Source organism: Fonsecaea nubica (assembly GCF_001646965.1).
Source record: "Fonsecaea nubica strain CBS 269.64 chromosome Unknown Scaff43, whole genome shotgun sequence".
Lineage (NCBI taxonomy): Eukaryota > Fungi > Ascomycota > Eurotiomycetes > Chaetothyriales > Herpotrichiellaceae > Fonsecaea > Fonsecaea nubica.
Window position 1 is genome coordinate 214,315 of NW_019173716.1, and position 19,482 is coordinate 233,796.

A 19,482-nucleotide genomic window follows, 5' to 3' on the forward strand; every position below is an offset into this window, starting at 1 on the left:
ACAGAAGGGTGTTAAAGTGACGACTCAATCTAGATCATTCGAGCATTTTGAACAACATAATGGCGGGCGACTCGGGAACGTCGAATGGCGTTAAACACGGCTCAAAGGACCTCGGTGAAGTAATCCGGTCATATCAAGTCTATGGTGAGTTTGAATATATGTGAGCTTGAGACACTTTGAGGACCTAAATTGTCGAACCAGACCTGCGCTTCCCAACGAGCCTCACCTCGGCGGGCTCAGACGCGATGAATGGAGCTCCTGACTATAGTGCCGCTTACATCGTTCTTAGTACCAACTCGCATTTGGCAGGACATGGCTTCTCATTCACTATTGGTCGTGGGAATGATCTGGTCTGCCAAGCAGCCCGTGCCACAGCAGAGCGTCTTGTTGGTAAACGGCTCGCTGATTTAACGTCTGATATGGGCAAAACATGGCGCTATCTAGTCTCTGACTCCCAGCTCCGGTGGGTAGGGCCTGAAAAGGGTGTAATCCACCTGGGGCTAGCCGCCTGTGTCAACGCCTTATGGGATCTCTGGGGACGGGCGGACAACAAGCCTGTTTGGAAACTCATCGCTGATATGAGCGCGGAGGAGTTCGTGAGGTGCATTGACTTCCGCTATATTGAGGACGCGATAACACCGCAGGAAGCAATGGCTTTGTTAAAGGCCCAGGAGACAACAAAGCCACAGCGCCTTCGCGATGCCGAAGCCAATCGAGCGGTTCCTGCTTACTCAACCGAGGCAGGGTGGTTGGGATACTCGGACGAAAAGATGCGGACATTGATGAAAGATCTCCTCGCTGCTGGCCACGACAAGTTTAAATTAAAGGTCGGAAGGGTTCTCGAGGATGACAAGCGACGATGCCGGATCGCTAGAGAACTTATGGGCGAAGAGAAGACTCTGATGGTGGATGCGAATCAGGTCTGGGGTGTATCCGAGGCAATACAATGGATGCTTCAGCTCGCCGAGTTCAAACCAGCGTATGTGTCACCCTACCCCCCTGAAGCAGCGACCACTGACAAGGACTGAACACGCAGTTTCATTGAGGAGCCCACGTCACCGGATGACATTCTTGGGCACGCTGCCGTCCGAAAAGCCCTCAAAGCTCATGGCATAGGCGTCGCAACAGGGGAGATGTGTCACAATCGAGTAATGTTCAAGCAATTGCTCCAGGCTGAGGCCATCGATGTCTGCCAGATTGATGCGTGCCGTTTGGGCGGCATAAATGAGGTTCTGGCCGTCCTTCTTATGGCCAAAAAGTAAGAGGAAAGACCGTAAAGTCGCTTAGACCAAACAGCTGACGATAATCCCAGGTTTGAAGTCCCTGTTGTCCCACACAGTGGTGGCATAGGCTTGAATGAGTATACGCAGCACTTGTCTCTGGTAGACTACCTTTGCGTATCTGGGGAGCGGAGCATGCTTGAGAACATCACCACTTATAACCACGTCCTCACAACGCCGTTACAAACGCAGGATGGTTTTTTTGTGACACCGTTAGAATCCGGATACAGTGTCGAGTTTCGAGACACTGCGATCGCGCAGTACAGCTATCCAGAAGGCACGTTCTGGCGTTCTCAAGATGGCTTGTCGATCATCAACAGTGGTTTGGCCTGAGGCACCGATAGGATTCAGGGTTCAGTCACTCTAAGAATGGTGTACCGCCTCGAGCTGAGGTCCGCGACGCAGGACTTCAGGCAAATGGAATGGACTGACCAGCCCGCGAATGCGCCGCTAGCCATTCATTCATGTTCATAGATTCAATGTGGTTCAGGTAGACCGGGTCAGGATCCGCCGAGACAGACGAATGGCTTTGTATGTTCAGATTCGACGACACCTCTCCTTGATTATCATAATCGTGACCGTCTGGTCTCGCGTTTTGAGGCCATCCCCGCGGATATATCGGTGATGTTGCCGAGGTCAGGGATAGATCATCCACTTCACCATCCCTGCCGAGATTCTGATAATGTCGAAGCACCATGAGATCGCCGACGCTGATGCGTTGAGTGAGGAACGAAGCTAGAGGATCATGAGCCTCTGACATTTGCGTTCTCAATTGATGGTCTTTGATTGATGCGGCCAGCTCGAAGAATTCGCAGTAAAAAATAGCGTGCCAATAAATATCCCGCAACTGGCGCAAAAATATCATGCAAAGCTCAAATCGGTTCTTATGAACCTGAAGTCTTTCCTCCGGTCGTGAAGATCTAATTCCGAGGACATGCACAATGAGAGGCGCCAACGTAAATGTCACAGCGATTGTGGGACAGAATCGCACCAGGTCGAGGTTGACGAGATGAGTAAAGAGCTGCGTGTTATCCAAAGCCGCAAACTCGACCTTTTGCTGGCAAGTGGTAGTCCAGTCCCCGGCTCCATTCCACAAAGTGAGTGACTGATACAAAGCAATGCGAATGGTATTCAAGCATGCGTGCAAAATTGCACGATACATAGTAGCGACCCCCATATTCTCCGAGACAGTCTGTAGGTGGTCTTGTAGTTTCGCTTGAGGAGGCAGGGAGCGCGTCCAGCGCTCCAGGGCATCTTCACAGACTTGAAGTTGATCCGGAGGAGTCGTATCTGTCGCTGAGCTTGAATAGCGCAAAGTTACTATGCCTTCGACGATCTGGCAAAGCTTGACGAATTCGATGAACATGGCTTTGATTTCAAGATCTTGCTCAGAGTCACCTTCTTCTTTGACATCGCCAAGGACCAGCATTGCCGTGGTACAGTCCAGGCTGTTGATCACAAGAGGACGACCGGTACCTAGGCCATTGCAGCGGTCCCGTACAACACAAGCCCACCAGATTCGTGCCCACAAAGCCCGATGGGCGACATTTCCAGGATCTCTGTGCAGCCCGCTAACTTGCGCCAAACTGATAGCTTGGTGTATCCAATGCCACGTATGCTTCCGCTCGGTGATGGAGGGATAGTACTGACTGATCAATAATAAGGCCTGAATAGTTGCAATCGGGTCTTCTTCATAGTCAAGGTCATAGAGTCTGCGGGCCTTGAGGTAATATGCATGGCGTGCTTGTTTGCGGGATGTGAATCCTGCCGCCGAAACGACCTCTGAGGACACAACTCCAATCGCTATGAAAAGCACAGCCTGAAGGAGTAGGAGACTGAACTGTGAATTTTGAGGGGCCAACTCGTGACCAGAAGCATTTTGAGCTGGGCTGGCTTGAGATGCACCGTATGGGCTGGTGGTTAGCGAAACTTCAATGGACTTAATGGACTTTAAGAACTCCGGTTTCTGCACAACAGGGAAGAATGGGTGGAAGATGGTGAAGTAAGCATCAATCAACGCCGAAAGAATATCTCGTCGAGGAATGTCGAAACAACCAACAGTCCTGAGATAGTGCAGTTCACTCTCGCCGCATGTCGAGCTCGGGGCAGAAGATCCTTGGTTTTTGTCTGATGCCAACTGAAGCACAATGTCCTCCAAAGGCCTTGTATCGGAACGTTGGGGTTCAGAGAGGCGCATCAAAAAGGCATAATGGGGGACCGAATGCAACAAACTGTGCCTGGAAAAGGACGATGTCCGTCGAGTTGAACGTTGCTCAAGCCCCTCTGGAGTTGCCGAGAGCGCATCGACAACAGATTCGCCACCTCCCTGGAAGCGAGTCGCCGATGTGCCGGTGGGTTCGTGACATGTCTGGGCAAGCGGAGAAGATAGGTTGGTAGTGTTCACTCCAGGAAGAGTCCTTACGACGGTGGTTTTTCGCTTCTTCCTTTCCACCGCCAGGCACTCGAAGCCATCCTGGTCACAATTCGAGCACGGCGACCCTTTTGTTGCATAGTCGCACTTGATCTTCCGTTTCCGACAAGACAGACAGGCTTTCGCAGCACGTTTGATTCTGTGCTGCACTGTTGTAGGCATCCCATGGTCTCCTGATGACGGGGCGGAAAGCAGAAACCAGATGCGGCGAGGCCCGCATTTGCCTGCGCCTCGAGTGCCAAGACTTATCACGTGGCAGCAGTGCCTCCAGCTTTCCGCGTGCCTCTACAGAGCAATTTTCCTACTTTATGATTCTTACAGATGACCACGGATGAATACACCACTCATATTCAGTGCCTCCATACCTTCTCGCTAGCCTCAGAGCCACCTTGTAACGCAGAATATCCTCTAACCCCGGGGAATAGAGGGGCAATGTCTCATCGGCTATACGTTCAGCTTCACAGCGCCACTTCCCCAGTCTGGAAAGATGAGCATGAAGCGGCGTCGGCATTTCGGCAAGGAGAAGGATATCCTTTGGTGTCCTGGCAGTCATTTCCCCCGCGAAAAACATGGGCGCCCTCTCTATCGTTGGCCGTTGCAGCCTGTCAGCAACGTCAGGCCCAGATATGTTCGAGATTGACGTTACCCTACGCACTAATAATTGTAAAGCAGGACGACTACGTGCTTCATGGCATGGAGCAATTGGCAAGAGGAGTCGTCACAATCTCGATAATACCTCGCTGTCGAGCCCAGGAGATTTGATCAACGATGCTGGTGCCAACGATCTAGTGGTTCGAACGCTCGGTTTTCTGCATAAATACCATTTAGGCCTCCTCTAAATGCTGCCACAATGAAGCTTTCAGGTTGCTTGGGTCTATGTCAAAAATGTGTGGGAAAACTGTCTTCAAATTTTCCGACCTGAGCGCCGGCCACTGTTCGCGAAGGGTCTGTAGGAGCACGCTGTACCAGATCTGGTACCCCTCTGCTGTGAAGTGTACACCATCCGAAGCCAACAACCCCGAGAGCGTTCCAGAACCGGCGAGATCTTGGGAGGAGGCATTCAAGTGAACCTCTCCAACGCGTAATCTCCGTCCAGGGATAGGCTGTTCTTCCGTCCACCCTGCAACATCCATGAAAGCGTGCCACAGGTCAACGAAAGCGACATTGCCCTGCGTGCCGAATTGCCTTGCGACTCGTGCGGTGGCATCCGAGTACAGTCTTGCCCTTTCGGTGAGTCGATCTAATGGGGCTTCGGGTGCGAGCTCGTTGACTGGTCCGGGTCCTACGAGAACCACGGCTTCAACTCCATGCTGTTTCGCTACCTCTACCATATGTGATAGGTTTTCCATGTATCTATCGACGGGCACGCTTTGTGAATGCTTGTTGTGTCTGGGATCTGCCGCATCGTTTGTACCAAAGGATATCACCAATAACTTGATCCTAGAATTGCGACTTTGCGTGGTTGGGGTCGATAACGGCGCTTCTGCCTGGAGAATGGCGTCGATAATATGGCGTCCATGTTCCGTGTTGTACCCGCCATATCCATGTGTTACGACCTGTAACTTGGACCAGTATTCGTGCTGCAACGCCGGCGCAAGGTTGAACCCGCCAGATTGGCTTGAGCTCTGCTCAGTCTGTGAATCACCGAACAGGATGATTTTCTTGACAGCAGCCGATCTCATGGCTGCTGATTAGGAGTGGTTGTCACAGTTCTCCTGAGGTCGCATCTCCTTGCCAGAGACCTCAGCCACGCCATCTCTGATATTTCTTTGATTCTTTAGACATCGAGTGTACGGCTAAAGGCAAGTCTTCAGCATCTCGGTCCAGAAGGCTGACTCTTATTGCCGATTAACCGTGATGAACATCAGCCACCAACTCATCAGCAGCCACTCAGGATGGTCTCTTCGGCAATACGGTTACGGCAAGATCCCGCTCGACTTGACAACTCAGAGAAGCGATGCGACCTTGACTTCTGGCTTCCCCACGGGGCGGTCGAGCAGATGAAGACCCAATTGTCGCAGATCATTCTGAAAACGATCAAGTCTTTACGCTCCCCAGAAAGTTGGGGTGTTATGGCTAACCAAAACTTGGAAGATGGGCCATCTTTGTCGGAAAACATGGCGGTTTTGCTGTACCGTCATTGGACTTGTATCACACCAAAGCAGCAAGCTGGCAATGTTGCATTCAAGCCAACATGTTCATAAGAATGAGATGTCTCTGCTGGAAGCTTTCAATCGCCGTCCTTCGAGCTTGATAACGTTCGAGCTACATTGTCTACTTTGCATTCTTCCCAACCTCGAACCCTTGTGACTTTGCCGGGGGCGTATTGTATCCGATACAGCCAGTCCAGCAACCACCATGGCTACCACCCAGACACAGGAGAAGGATGGCACCACGCTCATTGAACACTCCGCTAGCCTCGAACCAGGCCTGACCATGGAGAAGACACTCACTGATGCAGAGGTCACCGGCAAACTCGACAGCATCAGCACGTCCATGGCTAACCAGGGCACACACACGGAACATGAGCTCACCTATCTCGAGGCGTTGAAGATCTACCGTAAAGGTGCCTTCTGGTCCATCTTCTTTTCCTTGTCCATCATCATGCGCGCGTACGATATTGAGATCACCGGAAACTTCTTCGCGCTTCCATCGTTCCAAAGGCATTTCGGCCACGAAGTACCTGGTCATGGTTATCAGATCCCCGCCAATTGGCAGGTCGCCATGTCTATGGGCTCTCTCGTCGGGCAAATCATTGGTGCATATATTGTTGCTTGGCCAATGGAGAGGATTGGGCGCCGCAAGACATTGGCTATATATCTCCTCTTAACCTCTGCATTGGTGTTCATGCAGGTCTTTGCTCCAAACATTGAGGTCTTGACGACGAGCATGTGTAAGTACTTTCCTACTACCGTATGAACCAATAGGGCGACTGACATTTGCTTTTCTTGAATAGACTTGTCAGGCATTATCTGGGGTGGGTACTGCGTCCTCGCCCCAACTTATGCTTCGGAATGTCTTCCATTGAAACTCCGAGGGTTCTTCACGGGATATATCAATCTGTGCTATGTGATGGGCCAGTTCATCCAGACTGGAATCACGAGGGGCTTCATCAACAGATCAGACAAGTGGGCATACAAGATACCCTATTGCATCCAGTGGCTATGGCCAATTATCATCCTCCCAGGCTTGGTTTGGGCCCCAGAAAGCCCTTGGTGGCTTGTACGACAGCATAAGATGGAGGAAGCGGAAGGGTCTCTCAAGAGACTGTCGGAGAAGCACGAAAAGGTGGAAGTGACAAACACTTTGGCTATGATGGTGAAAACCGGTAAGAGCCATGTTTCTTTCTCATCTACTTGGGCACAGAACATTTCTTGTTCTCGGTGACTTCGCAGTGTCAATGCTAACGGAGAATTGGTCCAGATCTGTACGAGCGCCAGGTCGAAGTCGGCACCACTTACATGGATTGCTGGAAGGGCCCGAATCGCAGGAGGATGGAAATTTGCATCATGCTCTTCGTCATCCAGAACTTCTCGGGCAATCCCGTGGGGTTTGCAACCTACCTCTTTGAGCAAGTTGGATTGAGTGCTAGACACTCGTTTGACATGGGTCTTGGGTGAGTGCTCGAACAAGGCAAACCGCAAGTCATGATCATGTGCTCTGATAACTGACATGTATTCCACCACACCACAGGCTCAACGGCCTTGGATTCCTCGGAACTCTTGCATCTGCCATCCCCCTCATCTACTTTGGACGGCGCATCTGTTACATGGCAGGCCTGGCCTACATCATCCTCATTCTCTTCGTCGTGGCCTTCATGTGTCTTGCGTCAGACTATGAAAGCAACCCATCGTACTCTTGGGCGCAAGCATCACTCTTGTGCACCCTCCAGTTTGTTTGGCAGATGACTCTCGGCCCGCTTACGTACGTTGTCGTGTGCGAATCTCCGTCCACGAAACTCAGGTCGAAGACGATAGCGCTAGCAACCGTGATCAATGCGGCGACCGGACTGGTCACCACGGTGATTGGCCCGTACCTCCTCAACCCTGGTGCGGCAAATGCTGGGGCCAAGATCGAGTTTTTGTACGGCGGTATCTCCATCATCTCGCTCACATGGTGCTTCTTCCGTCTCCCAGAGACCAAGAACCGGACTTTTGAAGAGTTGGATATCTTATTCGAGAGACGCGTGCCGGCTCGACAGTTCAAGGGCTATGTCATTGATCATTCTGACGAGTAATGACGGAGAGGTCCAGTAATGTATGCATGGGGAATCCCGCGGACTTGAGTGGATGAGAGATGTATTCAGATTTATTATGACTGGTATCCGAGCTAGCCATTTACTGTTTCTTCCAAGTATTGAGCCAAAGTCTTCGTTCTAGGTCCATGTGTAGTCGAGCTCGCGGTCGCTGCCCGGAGACAATCCGGATAGTCACGCCGGTTGTACCCCTGGCATTTGCTTGGAGTACAACGATGCCCGCCTGATCTACCGGCGTGGAGAATGCGGGGAAAAGAGGCAAAAAGGACGGATATATAGATACGTGATAATGTATAGACACATGCGTTCTCCTATATACCGTGTGAGCTAACCTCGACGAAAGGCCACGCAGACGAAAGATACAAACAGCACGGCTTTTGCTATACGTGAAGCTGGTGCTTACGCTACACTTTCGGACTCCTGCTCAGAACCTAGTACGATTTCAGTGACTCTGGATTTCTCCGTGAGATTGCATATCTCTACGGGCCTCACAAGCCATGGCGGCAGAGAAGAGCGTGTTCTTGATAGGCCCCGGCCTGATCGGCACTGACCTGCTTGAACTCTTGGTGCAGGCCGGCTATCAAGTCACCACCATGGTGCGGCGGGAGGCACACGCGGCGCAGGTCCAAGGGCTCGGGGCCAAAGTGGTCATGGGCACGCTGGACGACAAGGAGACCATCCGCAAACACTCGGCGGCGAGCCCCATCGTGATCCACACGGCGACGGCCGACCATCTGCCGTCTGTCGAGGCCGTGCTGGCGGGCGTGCGCCAACGCGCCGAGCAGGGACTGGAAACGACATTCCTCCACACCAGCGGGACGAGCGTCCTGGTCGACAACTCCAAGGGCATGTACAAGTCGGACAAGATCTACTCGGACGAGCGGCCCGAGGAGATCGACAGCGTGCCAGACACGGCGCCGCACCGGGCCATTGACCTGGCCATCCTCGCGGCGCGGCGCGACCTGGGCACCAAGGCCAAGATCGCCATCGTGCTGCCCTGCCTGGTATACGGCATCGGCAAGTGCTCGGGACGGGTGTCGATGCAGCTGCCGACCATGGTGCGGTTCGCGCTGAAGCACGGCTGGGTCCCCGTCATCGGCAAGGGCGTCTCGGTGCGCAGCAACATCCACGTCCAGGACCTGGTGCGCGGCTACATGGTCATCCTGGAGTGGATGCGGCGCAGCACCGCCGACGAGGTCCTCGCGAACCCGTATTTCTTCTGCAGCACCGGCGAGGACATGGCGTGGGGGGACGCCGCCGCCGAGATTGGCCGCCTCCTGCTCGCGGCCGGCAGGATCGAGGACCCCACCCCGCGACCCGTGCCGCCCGAGCTCTATGGCGACCTGTTCGGAGTGTATAGTCCAACCACTGTGGGCGCGAATTCAAGAAGTCGTGCCGACAGGCTGCGGAAGCTGGGCTGGCGTCCGACAGAGAAGGGGGTCTTGGAGTCATTGCGTGACGACGAGGTGCCCGTCCTGTTGAAGGAAACCGGTCCGTTCAATGGGTACACGGGCCTCGCGTCTTCGGGGACACATGCGCTGAAGAGTTTGGAATAGTTTGGAATAGCCTGTGGAAGAAGTCGAAGTCGTGGGGATCTGCATAGAACATTGTCAGAATGGAATGGGGTGCCTTGCCACTTGAACTGGGTTGGATAACCTCATATACGGACCAACAGCTGATTGTGACGCTTATCACCTCTATCATTTGAGAGCTGTCGGAGGATAGCAGGACCGTGGACACTGTGAGAGACAAGTTTATCAGACAGACCATGTTCTTCAGGTCTGTAGTCGAAGTAGTAGCCATGGTGGTTGTGATAAGTACGAAAGTCATTGCCAGGGCGTTAATTAACTTTCTGTCGCGGTCTTTTCCGACACCAGTAGTCTATCCAGTTAGGAATACCTTCAAAGCTAGGCTTCATATCAATCCGACGATCGAGGAGATATTTCTCTCTGGTGATTGTTGTATCATGTCTCTGCTGCTTTCGTCACCTCAGCGTCTCTCAAATTGAGCATCAGTCGCCATGTTGGCAAGGCTGCTGCTGCGAGAATTGGACCGACAGAGTCTCCTCCACTGCACTCTCAGTATCATCCTGTTCATCAACATCGGCATATTCATTTTAACCTGTATCAGACATATCTACGTGACCGGAAAGTTTCCAAAGCACTTGCAACGGGCAGGTATACACAGCACCAGCAACCTCGCCGACCAATTCGACGCCAAGTATGGCCAGGACCAAGAAGGCACCACGAAAAGACCGATTGTGATCAAAGCACTGTACATCCACCCCATCAAGTCCTGCGCCCCTATCGAGCTGGAGCGGGCGCAACTCGTCAAGACAGGCTTTGCATATGACAGGTGTTTTGCGCTGGCGGTCGAAGTGAAGAAGGACGAGTGGCAGTTCATCAGTCAACGGACCAAACCTCAAATGTCGCTCGTTAAGCAGCAGCTGTGGTTTCCAGGGCCGGGCAGTAAACGAAACGACATGCTCGTCGAATCAGGGGGCTGTCTCACCGTGAGCTTCCCTGACCCGGATCCCCCCAATATTCCCCAGCGATTAAAAGCCATGTTGGAGACATGGTCATTGTCTGCAAAGCCCGAGGTCCACTTCACGGTGCCACTACTCCCAACGGCTGAACATATCAGACAAATGAAGATCCCGATGAGGCCCTTCACAATCCATAGCCGCCAGGCAGTGGGGCTTGATCTCGGCCAGCTCCCTGGTGTAGCGGGCGCGATACCCAAGCTGAAGAGGTTTCTCCATATACCTGAGCGCCAGAGCCTGTCCCTGATGAGGTGCACACCGGACACTCTGGTGCGTACAACCAGAAACCTAGCTCCACTAGATCACATTGGCACCCCTGCCATGCATGGCTACACTGACCAGCAACCCGTCCACATCATCAATTTGTCTTCGGTGCACTCGGTCTCAAAGCTTCTCCCGCCAGAGAACCAGCCGCTCAGCGCGCTCCGATTCCGCGCAAACATCTATTTGACCGGCACCCCTGCATTCTCCGAGGAAACGTGGAAGAGGTACCAGATTTTGCCAAAGACCGTAACCTCTCGAGCATCTACAAGGGCGGCTAGCACTTTATCCGTAGTGTGCCGGACGTCGCGCTGCACCATGCCCAACGTCGATCCGAACACAGGGATCTTCGAGCACGACAATTCACGTCCGGATCGGAAGAAAGGAGTGCCGCAACCTAGTACGACGTTGATCGAGCATCGTACGGTCGAAGATGGGAACCCTGCCGCGCTGGGATACCTAGGGATGCATTGCGTGCCCGAGGATTCATGTCTCCAGGAGGCGCGCGATCGCGGCAGCGAGCTGTTTGTCGAGGTCGGCGACGAGATTGAGGTCCTGGAAACGGGGTCTCATCTTTACGGGTCTACTGGGAATGACTATTGAAGTGAGATATGGTCGACGCTCCCGAACATGTCTCCAAAACACAGGCTTCGCTCGAGGATGATGGCTACCTTGAGTCTTTAAGGGGCCGGCCCCGTACATGATAGTTAGATGTTTCGTTCGCTAATAATCTGGGTAGAGGAAGAAGAAGAGACGAAGGGGAAAGTCCACGACAGAAATCATGAGATTTCCCCACAGAGATTTTTCCGTCTCGGAGCACACGGCGGGGGAGACAAATCATCCAATCAAGAGTCGTAAAATTAATGCAAGGCTGTGCTAGTCCAGAGCTAGCACCAACACAGTCTAGACCCGCCAAGACATGAAAATAATCATCCTCCGAAGCTCTGAAACCGGTGCCTCTCCGTGACTCAGTCTCACAAAACCCACAGGTCCCGTATCTTGAATGTGCCATCATGCCTCTGGCCAACGGGACGGCGAAGGAAGTACGAGTCAGCCTCCTCGGGAAAGAGAGCATCATCATCAATTTCGGGTTGTGGCGGGACTACGTCGCCCCTGATCTGCTGTCGAACTTGGAGTCATCGACGTATGTTTTGATTACCGACACTAATCTGGGATCGCTCTACACCCAATCCTTTCGAGAGGCCTTTGAAAATGCAGCCCGTCAAACGGGGAAATCGGCACGGTTGTTGATCCATCAGATTCCACCTGGTGAGAGCTCAAAATCTCGACAGACAAAAGACGACATTGAAGACTGGCTGCTCAGTCAAAGTCCACCATGTGGTCGAGACACGGTTATCATTGCCTTGGGGGGTGGCGTTGTGGGCGACCTGACGGGCTTTGTTGCCGCCACTTATATGCGCGGAGTGAGATTTGTGCAGGTACCAACAACCTTACTCGCCATGGTCGACTCTTCGATCGGTGGTAAAACTGCGATCGACACACCTCTCGGCAAGAACCTTGTCGGTGCCATCTGGCAGCCACAGAGGATATACATTGACCTCGACTTTCTCGGGACTCTGCCTCGACGAGAGCTGATAAATGGGATGGCCGAGGTCATCAAAACCGCTGCGATCTCAGATGAAGCAGAATTCATCGAGCTGGAGCGTCATGCTGACCGAATCATGGCCGCCGTGAATGCCGATATCAGCCAAGGGGCTGCTAGGTTCAAGGACGTAGAGGCAATCATGATCAGGATCATTTCTGCCTCGGCCAAGTTCAAAGCCCACGTCGTCACCATCGACGAGAGAGAGACCGGTCTGCGAAATTTGTTGAATTTTGGACACTCGATCGGCCACGCCATGGAAGCTTTCCTGACTCCTCAAGTGCTACACGGTGAATGCGTCGCGATCGGCATGATCAAGGAAGCCGAGCTTGCTCGCTACTTGGGTGTGCTTAGTGGAGTTGCAGTCGGCCGTCTGCAAAAGTGTCTGACAACGTACGGCTTGCCAACTCGACTGGACGATGAAAAGGTGCGCAGGCTGTCCGGAGGTAAGGTCTGTACAGTCGATGGTATGCTCAAGAAGATGGGCGTCGACAAGAAGAACGATGGTGCCAAGAAGAAGGTGGTCCTTCTCTCAGCAATAGGTCGCACATATGAACAAAAAGCCAGTGTTGTCTCAGACTCCGATTTGCGTGTGGTGCTTTCTCCGAGCATCGAAGTGGCGCCCGGTGTACCCAAAGACTTGAATGTTGTCTGTACGCCACCGGGCTCGAAGAGCATCTCTAACCGAGCACTTGTCCTTGCTGCTCTGGGTCGCGGAACATGCCGCATCAAAAATCTGTTGACTTCAGCAGACACAGAAGTGATGCTGGAGGCATTGACTCGACTTGGGGCTGCTACGTTCTCCTGGGAAGAAGATGGAGAAGTCCTCGTCGTGAATGGGAACGGTGGTCGGCTTGAGGCCACACAACATGAGCTCTATTTGGGCAACGCGGGCACGGCCGCCAGATTCTTGACGTCGGTCGTAACCTTGACACGGCAAAGCCATGTGGCATCTACAGTTCTCACTGGCAATGCCCGAATGAAGCAGAGACCCATCGGAGACCTTGTAGATGCATTGAGGCAAAACGGTGCCGGCATCGACTACATGGAGAACGCTGGGAGCCTTCCACTGAATATTGCAGCCTCGGCTGGTTTCAACGGCGGCGAAATCAAATTAGCAGCAAAGGTTTCGTCACAATACGTCTCTTCTCTGCTGATGTGTGCTCCTTATGCAAAGAATCCTGTTACACTCAGGCTCGTGGGCGGAAAGCCGGTTTCGCAACCCTACATCGACATGACTATTGCGATGATGGCTTCTTTTGGCGTTGCTGTGCAAAAATCGAAGACAGAAGAACACACATATCATATTCCGCAAGGCGTCTACAAGAACCCAGACAAATACGTGGTCGAAAGCGATGCAAGTTCTGCGACGTATCCACTTGCAATTGCCGCGATAACAGGAACAACATGCACGATCCCAAACATCGGCTCGGCGTCTCTCCAAGGCGATTCGGCATTTGCTACCGACGTGCTGAGACCCATGGGGTGTGAAGTGAAACAGACGCCTTCTTCAACCACCGTGACTGGTCCCCGTGACGGCAGACTTACCCCACTCACAAACATCGACATGGAGCCCATGACCGACGCTTTCTTGACTGCTTCTGTTCTGGCGGCCGTGGCTCAAGGAGGCAAATCCAACAAAACACGCATATATGGCATTGCAAACCAGAGGGTGAAAGAGTGCAACCGCATTCAGGCGATGGAGGATGAGTTGGCAAAGTTCGGTGTTACATGTCGACAATTTGACGACGGCATCGAAGTCGACGGGATCGACCGTACCAGATTAAGACGTCCGGAAGGAGGTGTCTATTGCTACGACGACCATCGAGTCGCCATGAGCTTTAGTGTTCTCGCGCTGGCGGCCCCTCAGTCCACCCTTATTCTCGAGAAAGAATGCACAGGCAAAACTTGGCCGGGATGGTGGGACACTTTGGCACGACAATTTAATGTCAAGCTTGAAGGTGTCGAGCTACAAGAGAACAGCGAACATGCCAGAGGGAAGATATTGGATAGAAGTGCAGCCTCGATTTTCATCATCGGCATGAGAGGTGCTGGCAAGACCACCTCCGGGCGCTGGGCAGCAAGATCACTCGGCAAGAAATTGGTTGATTTGGACACCGAACTGGAGAAACGTGAAGGCAAGTCGATCCCGGAGATTATCAAGGGACACGGCTGGGAACATTTCCGTCAACGTGAGTTGGAGCTCCTCAAATCCGTCATGAAGGAGATGCCAAACGACTACGTCTTTGCCTGCGGTGGCGGCATCGTTGAAACTCAAGAAGCGCGTAATCTATTGATTGAATGGCGCGAGAAGAAAGGCCACGTTCTCTTGGTACAACGGGACATTGGCGAAGTGATGGGCTTTCTACAGGTCGACAAAACAAGACCAGCATACGTCGAAGACATGATGGGCGTCTGGCTGCGCCGGAAACCCTGGTACGAGCAATGCAGCAATCTGTTGTATTACAGCCAAAGCATCCCCAACGAGCAAATGTCCGAAGCCGCCGAAGATTTCGATCGCTTTTTGCAGATGGTCACTGGCAAAGTCGACGCTCTGTCCACGTTCAAACAGAAACCAGAGACATTCTTTGCAGCTCTGACCTTCCCGGACTTGCGGCCTCATTTGAAACTCCTCCCTGAAGTCTGCCTGGGCTCTGATGCGGTAGAACTGCGCGTTGACTTGCTCAAAGATCCCAACTCAGACAGCGCCATTCCCTCCGCGGAATATGTGACTGCACAACTCTCCTTGCTCCGCGCAGCTGTTCCTCTCCCCGTTGTTTTCACCATCCGCACGAAATCCCAAGGGGGGAGATTCCCCGATGATGCTCAAGCAGAGTATCTACACCTGTGTACCCTCGCTATCCGTATGGGCAGCGAATTCTTGGACTTGGAAGTGGCATCATTCCCCGAGTCCGTCCTCTCGCCGATTTTCAACTTCAAGAACAAGTCTAGCACGCGAATCATTGCTTCCCATCATGACCCACAGGGGACGTTATCATGGTCGAAGCCCGGTTCCTGGATCGCCGTTTACAACAAATGCCTGCAGTACGGCGACATCGTCAAACTGATCGGGATCGCCGACAATCTGGACGACAACTTCGCGCTGCGACGCTTCAAGCAGTGGTCGAAATCCCAGCACCCGGACCTGCCTCTGATTGCGATAAACATGGGCCGCACAGGACAGATTTCGCGGATCTTGAACGGATTCATGACGCCGGTCTCTCACCCGGCGCTCCCGTTCAAAGCGGCACCGGGCCAACTCTCAGCGAGCGAGATTCGGCAAGGACTGACCCTAGTGGGCGAGATTGTACCAAAGAAATTCTACCTGTTCGGATCACCGATTGGCGCGAGTAAATCGCCGGCATTGCACAACACGCTATTCAAGGAGACCGGGTTACCACACGTCTACTCGTTATGCGAGACGACCGACCTGGCGGTGATCAAGGAAAAAATCCGCGCCGAGGACTTTGGAGGAGCGAGTGTGACCATCCCCCTCAAGTTGGATGTCATGCCTCTTCTGGACGACGTGGACGCATCTGCTCGTCTCATCGGGGCAGTGAACACCATCGTCCCCGTCCACAACCCGGTCTCAGGCAAGAACACCCTGGTCGGATACAACACAGACTATCTGGGTATGATGGATTGCCTGCGCGCAGCGGGCGCCTCTGCCGCGCTAGGTGAAGGTGAGCAGTCCGGCCTCGTCGTGGGTGGAGGCGGTACAGCGCGCGCGGCCATCCACACACTGCACGCGATGGGGTACAAGCCGATCTACCTGGTCGGGAGAAACCAGGGCAAGATGGCAGAGCTGGCCAAGACGTTCCCGCCGACGTATGACCTCGTGTTACTTGACACTGGCGCCGCGGCCGGGAAAACAACAAAATCGACGATGCTGGAGCAGCAGATGCCGACCGTGCCTGTCGTCGCGATCGCCACCATCCCGGCCGACAAACCCGTCGACCCGGCCCTGGCGTCAACGCTGCAAAGTATCTTTTCGCGGTCCGCGCAACTCGCGACCTCGACCGCGCCCCAGGGCCAAGGCACCTCGGCCCCGACGCGCACGCTGCTCGAGCTGGCGTACAAGCCCGTCCACACGGCCGTGATGCAGATGGCCGAGCAGGTCGGTGGGTGGAAGACGGTGCAGGGGCTCGAGACTCTGGTCACGCAGGGCCTGTGGCAGTTTGAGTTTTGGACGGGGATCCGGGTGAGGGGGTTGGGAGGGAGAATTAGTCGGGTGAGTTTATCTAAAGGATTTCGTTATTACTAGGTTGCGTTGTATGGCACCATGCTTTGCCTGGCTTCGCGTCGCCTCGCCTTGCTTTACATTGGATTGTTCCTGACTAACCCTCTATTCACAATAGGATGTTGTCCTCGGACCAACCGCCTGAGCTGAGCTGAGATCAGCCCGGCTAGTTGATTTCGCTACATTTCATTTCTTCTTTCTTCTCGCGCACACTTGTACAATGTTGCCAAAAGACGATTCAAAAGTACGTTGGATATGGGTGTGCAATAGTGCCGGAATTTCCCAAGGTTTCCAAAAGAAAATTGAAAAATGTACCGCCGAGGACTTGAAAAATCCGCTAATAGAGATAGAGGGAGGAGATTCTTTCTTTTGTACCGAGTATGGTCAGCCCTCGCCCTCTTCGTCGAGGCGGCTCTCTAACTCGACCGACTATACATTCATCACGTCGCTTGTTCAGCGTTTGCTTTGTGGGGGTGGCGAAGGTGGGGAGAGAGAAAGAGAGAGGGAGGAAGGAAGGGAGGGAGAGGGGAATCAAAAGAGGGAGTTCAGAATTTAGAAGAATAATAACAAAACTTTTCAATAAATTCCAAATACCGTCCGTCTGTCCGTGCATGTTCCACAGGAGAATACAGCTCGACAGTTTGGGTGTAGACAGGCAGACAAGTAGAGCAAAGGTTCCCTCGAGCCCCTGTGCGGCACCGTACTTATTGGCAGTGATCCCCCGTACAAAAACTGCGCCCTTTGGATGGTCTTTTTTATTTTTTGAAACCAACTCGGACTTTGTATGAGTCAAGGGACTAAAACTGGCCTGTCCAACGAAAATGAAGCCAACTACGTTGCATCTACGGTCAGAACGTAAAGTCTATCTATCTGTCTAACCACGCGCGTTCGCTGATGTTCTTCTAGTTGGAAAGCAGCGCGAGCGCAGGTTAGTCTAATCTCTTCGAGTCACGTCCGCCGCGGGGCCTTCAGACACAGATCCAGGACTGTCTGTCCAAGTCGCATGGTCCACCTGGCATAGCAACTCAAGACGTTGCGCCTCAGCACGATTCAACCCTCTTCATAGAGCAGTCGCTGACACTGGAGGTAGAGCCGCGCTGACTCCGACCACCACAAAAGCCCTCATCAATGCAGGATACCAAGTTAATGTTGAGCGGAGCCCTCAAAGAATCTTCGACGACGAGGAATACGAAAGGGTTGGAGCCACATTAGTACCAGAGAATACGTGGCGGGATGCGCCAAAGGACAACATCATCATTGGTCTCAAGGAGCTGCCAGTCGAGACATGTGAGTTTTTCATGGACAAAAGATATTGTCGCATTGGCAGCTGATGTCGCTAAAGTCCCCCTTGAGCATGTACATGTCCAATTCGCCCACTGTTATAAGCAACAGGCCGGATGGGAAAAGGTTCTCGCCAGATTCGTCCGAGGAAATGGTGTGCTCTTGGACCTCGAATTTTTGACCGACGCGAACGGAAGGAGAGTAGCAGTATGTAACATGTCCTCTGTCAGTGATTCTGCCTGGATGTCAAGTCTGAAATCGAATAGGCATTTGGCTATCACGCTGGGTTTGCTGGGTACGTCTCCTTCATATCGTCTTTCCCCTTGTCTCAAGGTGCAATACTGCCTGGGTGGCACTCCACTTGGACAGTGTTTCGATACCCCTTCTACTTCTTCAGAGAGTAATTGCTAATCGTTTGGATTGAACAGTGCTGCTTTAGCAGTCATAAACTGGTAAATCTCCCCTATGGACTCCCAAACTTGCTTTTTTTGAACGTACTGTGGGTGCCGAGAAGACTATCTGAGTTATATTGCAACAACAAAACAACTTCCCCGGCACCCCCAATGCTTTGCTTAAATAGCCAGGTCTGACCCAACGAGCATTTTAGGGCATGGCAAATCAACCATCCAGACCAGCCACTTCCATCTGTGTCATCATATCCCAACGTCGACGCCTTGATCACCGACGTCAAGAAGGCTCTCGCACAAGGAGCTGAGAAGACGGGCAAGGCACCAAGAGTGCTTATTATTGGAGCTTTAGGGCGCTGTGGCAGTGGTGCAGTTGACCTGTGCTCGAGAGCTGGTATCCCAACCGAGAACGTCCTTCGGTGGGATATGGCAGAGACAGGTAATCAGTCGTCAGAGTTTAAGTGAAATTGAGGTGGCTAACAGACGCAAATAGCCAAGGGTGGCCCCTTTCCAGAGATCGTCGAGAGCGACATCTTCATCAACTGCATTTACCTCAACACGAAGATCCCCAACTTTGTCGACATGCCATCGCTCGACACGCCGAGCCGCAAGCTGTCCGTTGTCTGTGACGTTTCCGCAGACACGACAAATCCCAATAACCCGATCCCCATCTACACGGTCGCAACCACATTCGACAAACCAACCGTTCCTGTCGAGGTCAAGGGCAAGCCGGCGCTCAGCGTTATCAGCATTGATCATTTGCCGAGTTTGTTGCCCCGAGAGGCCAGCGAGGCCTTCAGCAACGATCTGTTGCCCCATTTACTGGAGCTCAAGAACTGGAGGAGTAATCCCGTGTGGGCCGGCGCGGAGAAACTGATGCGAGAAAAGGCTTCCACTTTACCAAAGAGCGAGTTATTATAAAACTTGAAAAGACATGAGATTTTTTTTTTTTCGCTAGCGGATTCTCCGTCGATAAAAATGTTGAAAAAGTTTGGCCCGGTTTTCGAACCGCTTGCTTGGTGCGTATGTATCGAGTATATCGAGTAAAGGCGAGGAAGGGAATTCCTTTCATTTGAATGCCATTCATTGGACGCGCTTACACTGCAGGGTCTTTGTCACTTTCGTCTGGGGTTTGATCCGACAAACACCATCCATCCAGCCAGCCAGCCAGCCATCCATCCA

The 19,482-nt window shown here is 52.9% G+C and overlaps 7 protein-coding genes across 7 annotated transcripts; 5 read left to right on the top strand and 2 right to left on the bottom strand.

Annotated features, from left to right (window-relative positions):
- Nucleotides 1-59: 59 nt before the first annotated feature.
- Nucleotides 60-1,613, top strand: AYO20_06716 (hypothetical protein; the record flags this gene model as incomplete). The annotated part of the gene is made up of 4 exons (XM_022645005.1): nucleotides 60-144; nucleotides 202-979; nucleotides 1,037-1,258; nucleotides 1,313-1,613. The coding sequence occupies 4 exons, from the start codon at nucleotides 60-62 to the stop codon at nucleotides 1,611-1,613; spliced, it is 1,386 nt and encodes a 461-aa protein (XP_022499080.1).
- A 76-nt stretch (nucleotides 1,614-1,689) lies between these two features.
- On the bottom strand, nucleotides 1,690-3,873 carry AYO20_06717 (hypothetical protein; the record flags this gene model as incomplete). The annotated part of the gene is made up of 1 exon (XM_022645006.1): nucleotides 1,690-3,873. The coding sequence occupies one exon, from the start codon at nucleotides 3,871-3,873 to the stop codon at nucleotides 1,690-1,692; it is 2,184 nt and encodes a 727-aa protein (XP_022499081.1).
- Nucleotides 3,874-4,535: 662 nt separating this feature from the next.
- Nucleotides 4,536-5,393, bottom strand: AYO20_06718 (hypothetical protein; the record flags this gene model as incomplete). Its single annotated transcript, XM_022645007.1, has 1 exon — nucleotides 4,536-5,393. One exon carries the CDS (start codon nucleotides 5,391-5,393, stop codon nucleotides 4,536-4,538), a length of 858 nt encoding a protein of 285 aa, XP_022499082.1.
- Nucleotides 5,394-6,069: 676 nt separating this feature from the next.
- On the top strand, nucleotides 6,070-7,948 carry AYO20_06719 (hypothetical protein; the record flags this gene model as incomplete). Its single annotated transcript, XM_022645008.1, has 4 exons — nucleotides 6,070-6,604; nucleotides 6,668-7,039; nucleotides 7,135-7,327; nucleotides 7,405-7,948. 4 exons carry the CDS (start codon nucleotides 6,070-6,072, stop codon nucleotides 7,946-7,948), a joined length of 1,644 nt encoding a protein of 547 aa, XP_022499083.1.
- A 515-nt stretch (nucleotides 7,949-8,463) lies between these two features.
- On the top strand, nucleotides 8,464-9,522 carry AYO20_06720 (hypothetical protein; the record flags this gene model as incomplete). Its single annotated transcript, XM_022645009.1, has 1 exon — nucleotides 8,464-9,522. The coding sequence occupies one exon, from the start codon at nucleotides 8,464-8,466 to the stop codon at nucleotides 9,520-9,522; it is 1,059 nt and encodes a 352-aa protein (XP_022499084.1).
- A 464-nt stretch (nucleotides 9,523-9,986) lies between these two features.
- On the top strand, nucleotides 9,987-11,372 carry AYO20_06721 (hypothetical protein; the record flags this gene model as incomplete). The annotated part of the gene is made up of 1 exon (XM_022645010.1): nucleotides 9,987-11,372. One exon carries the CDS (start codon nucleotides 9,987-9,989, stop codon nucleotides 11,370-11,372), a length of 1,386 nt encoding a protein of 461 aa, XP_022499085.1.
- A 410-nt stretch (nucleotides 11,373-11,782) lies between these two features.
- On the top strand, nucleotides 11,783-19,221 carry AYO20_06722 (sulfite reductase (NADPH) hemoprotein, beta-component; the record flags this gene model as incomplete). Its single annotated transcript, XM_022645011.1, has 7 exons — nucleotides 11,783-16,573; nucleotides 17,519-17,540; nucleotides 17,597-17,899; nucleotides 17,955-18,100; nucleotides 18,160-18,188; nucleotides 18,501-18,739; nucleotides 18,794-19,221. The coding sequence occupies 7 exons, from the start codon at nucleotides 11,783-11,785 to the stop codon at nucleotides 19,219-19,221; spliced, it is 5,958 nt and encodes a 1,985-aa protein (XP_022499086.1).
- Nucleotides 19,222-19,482: the final 261 nt, after the last annotated feature.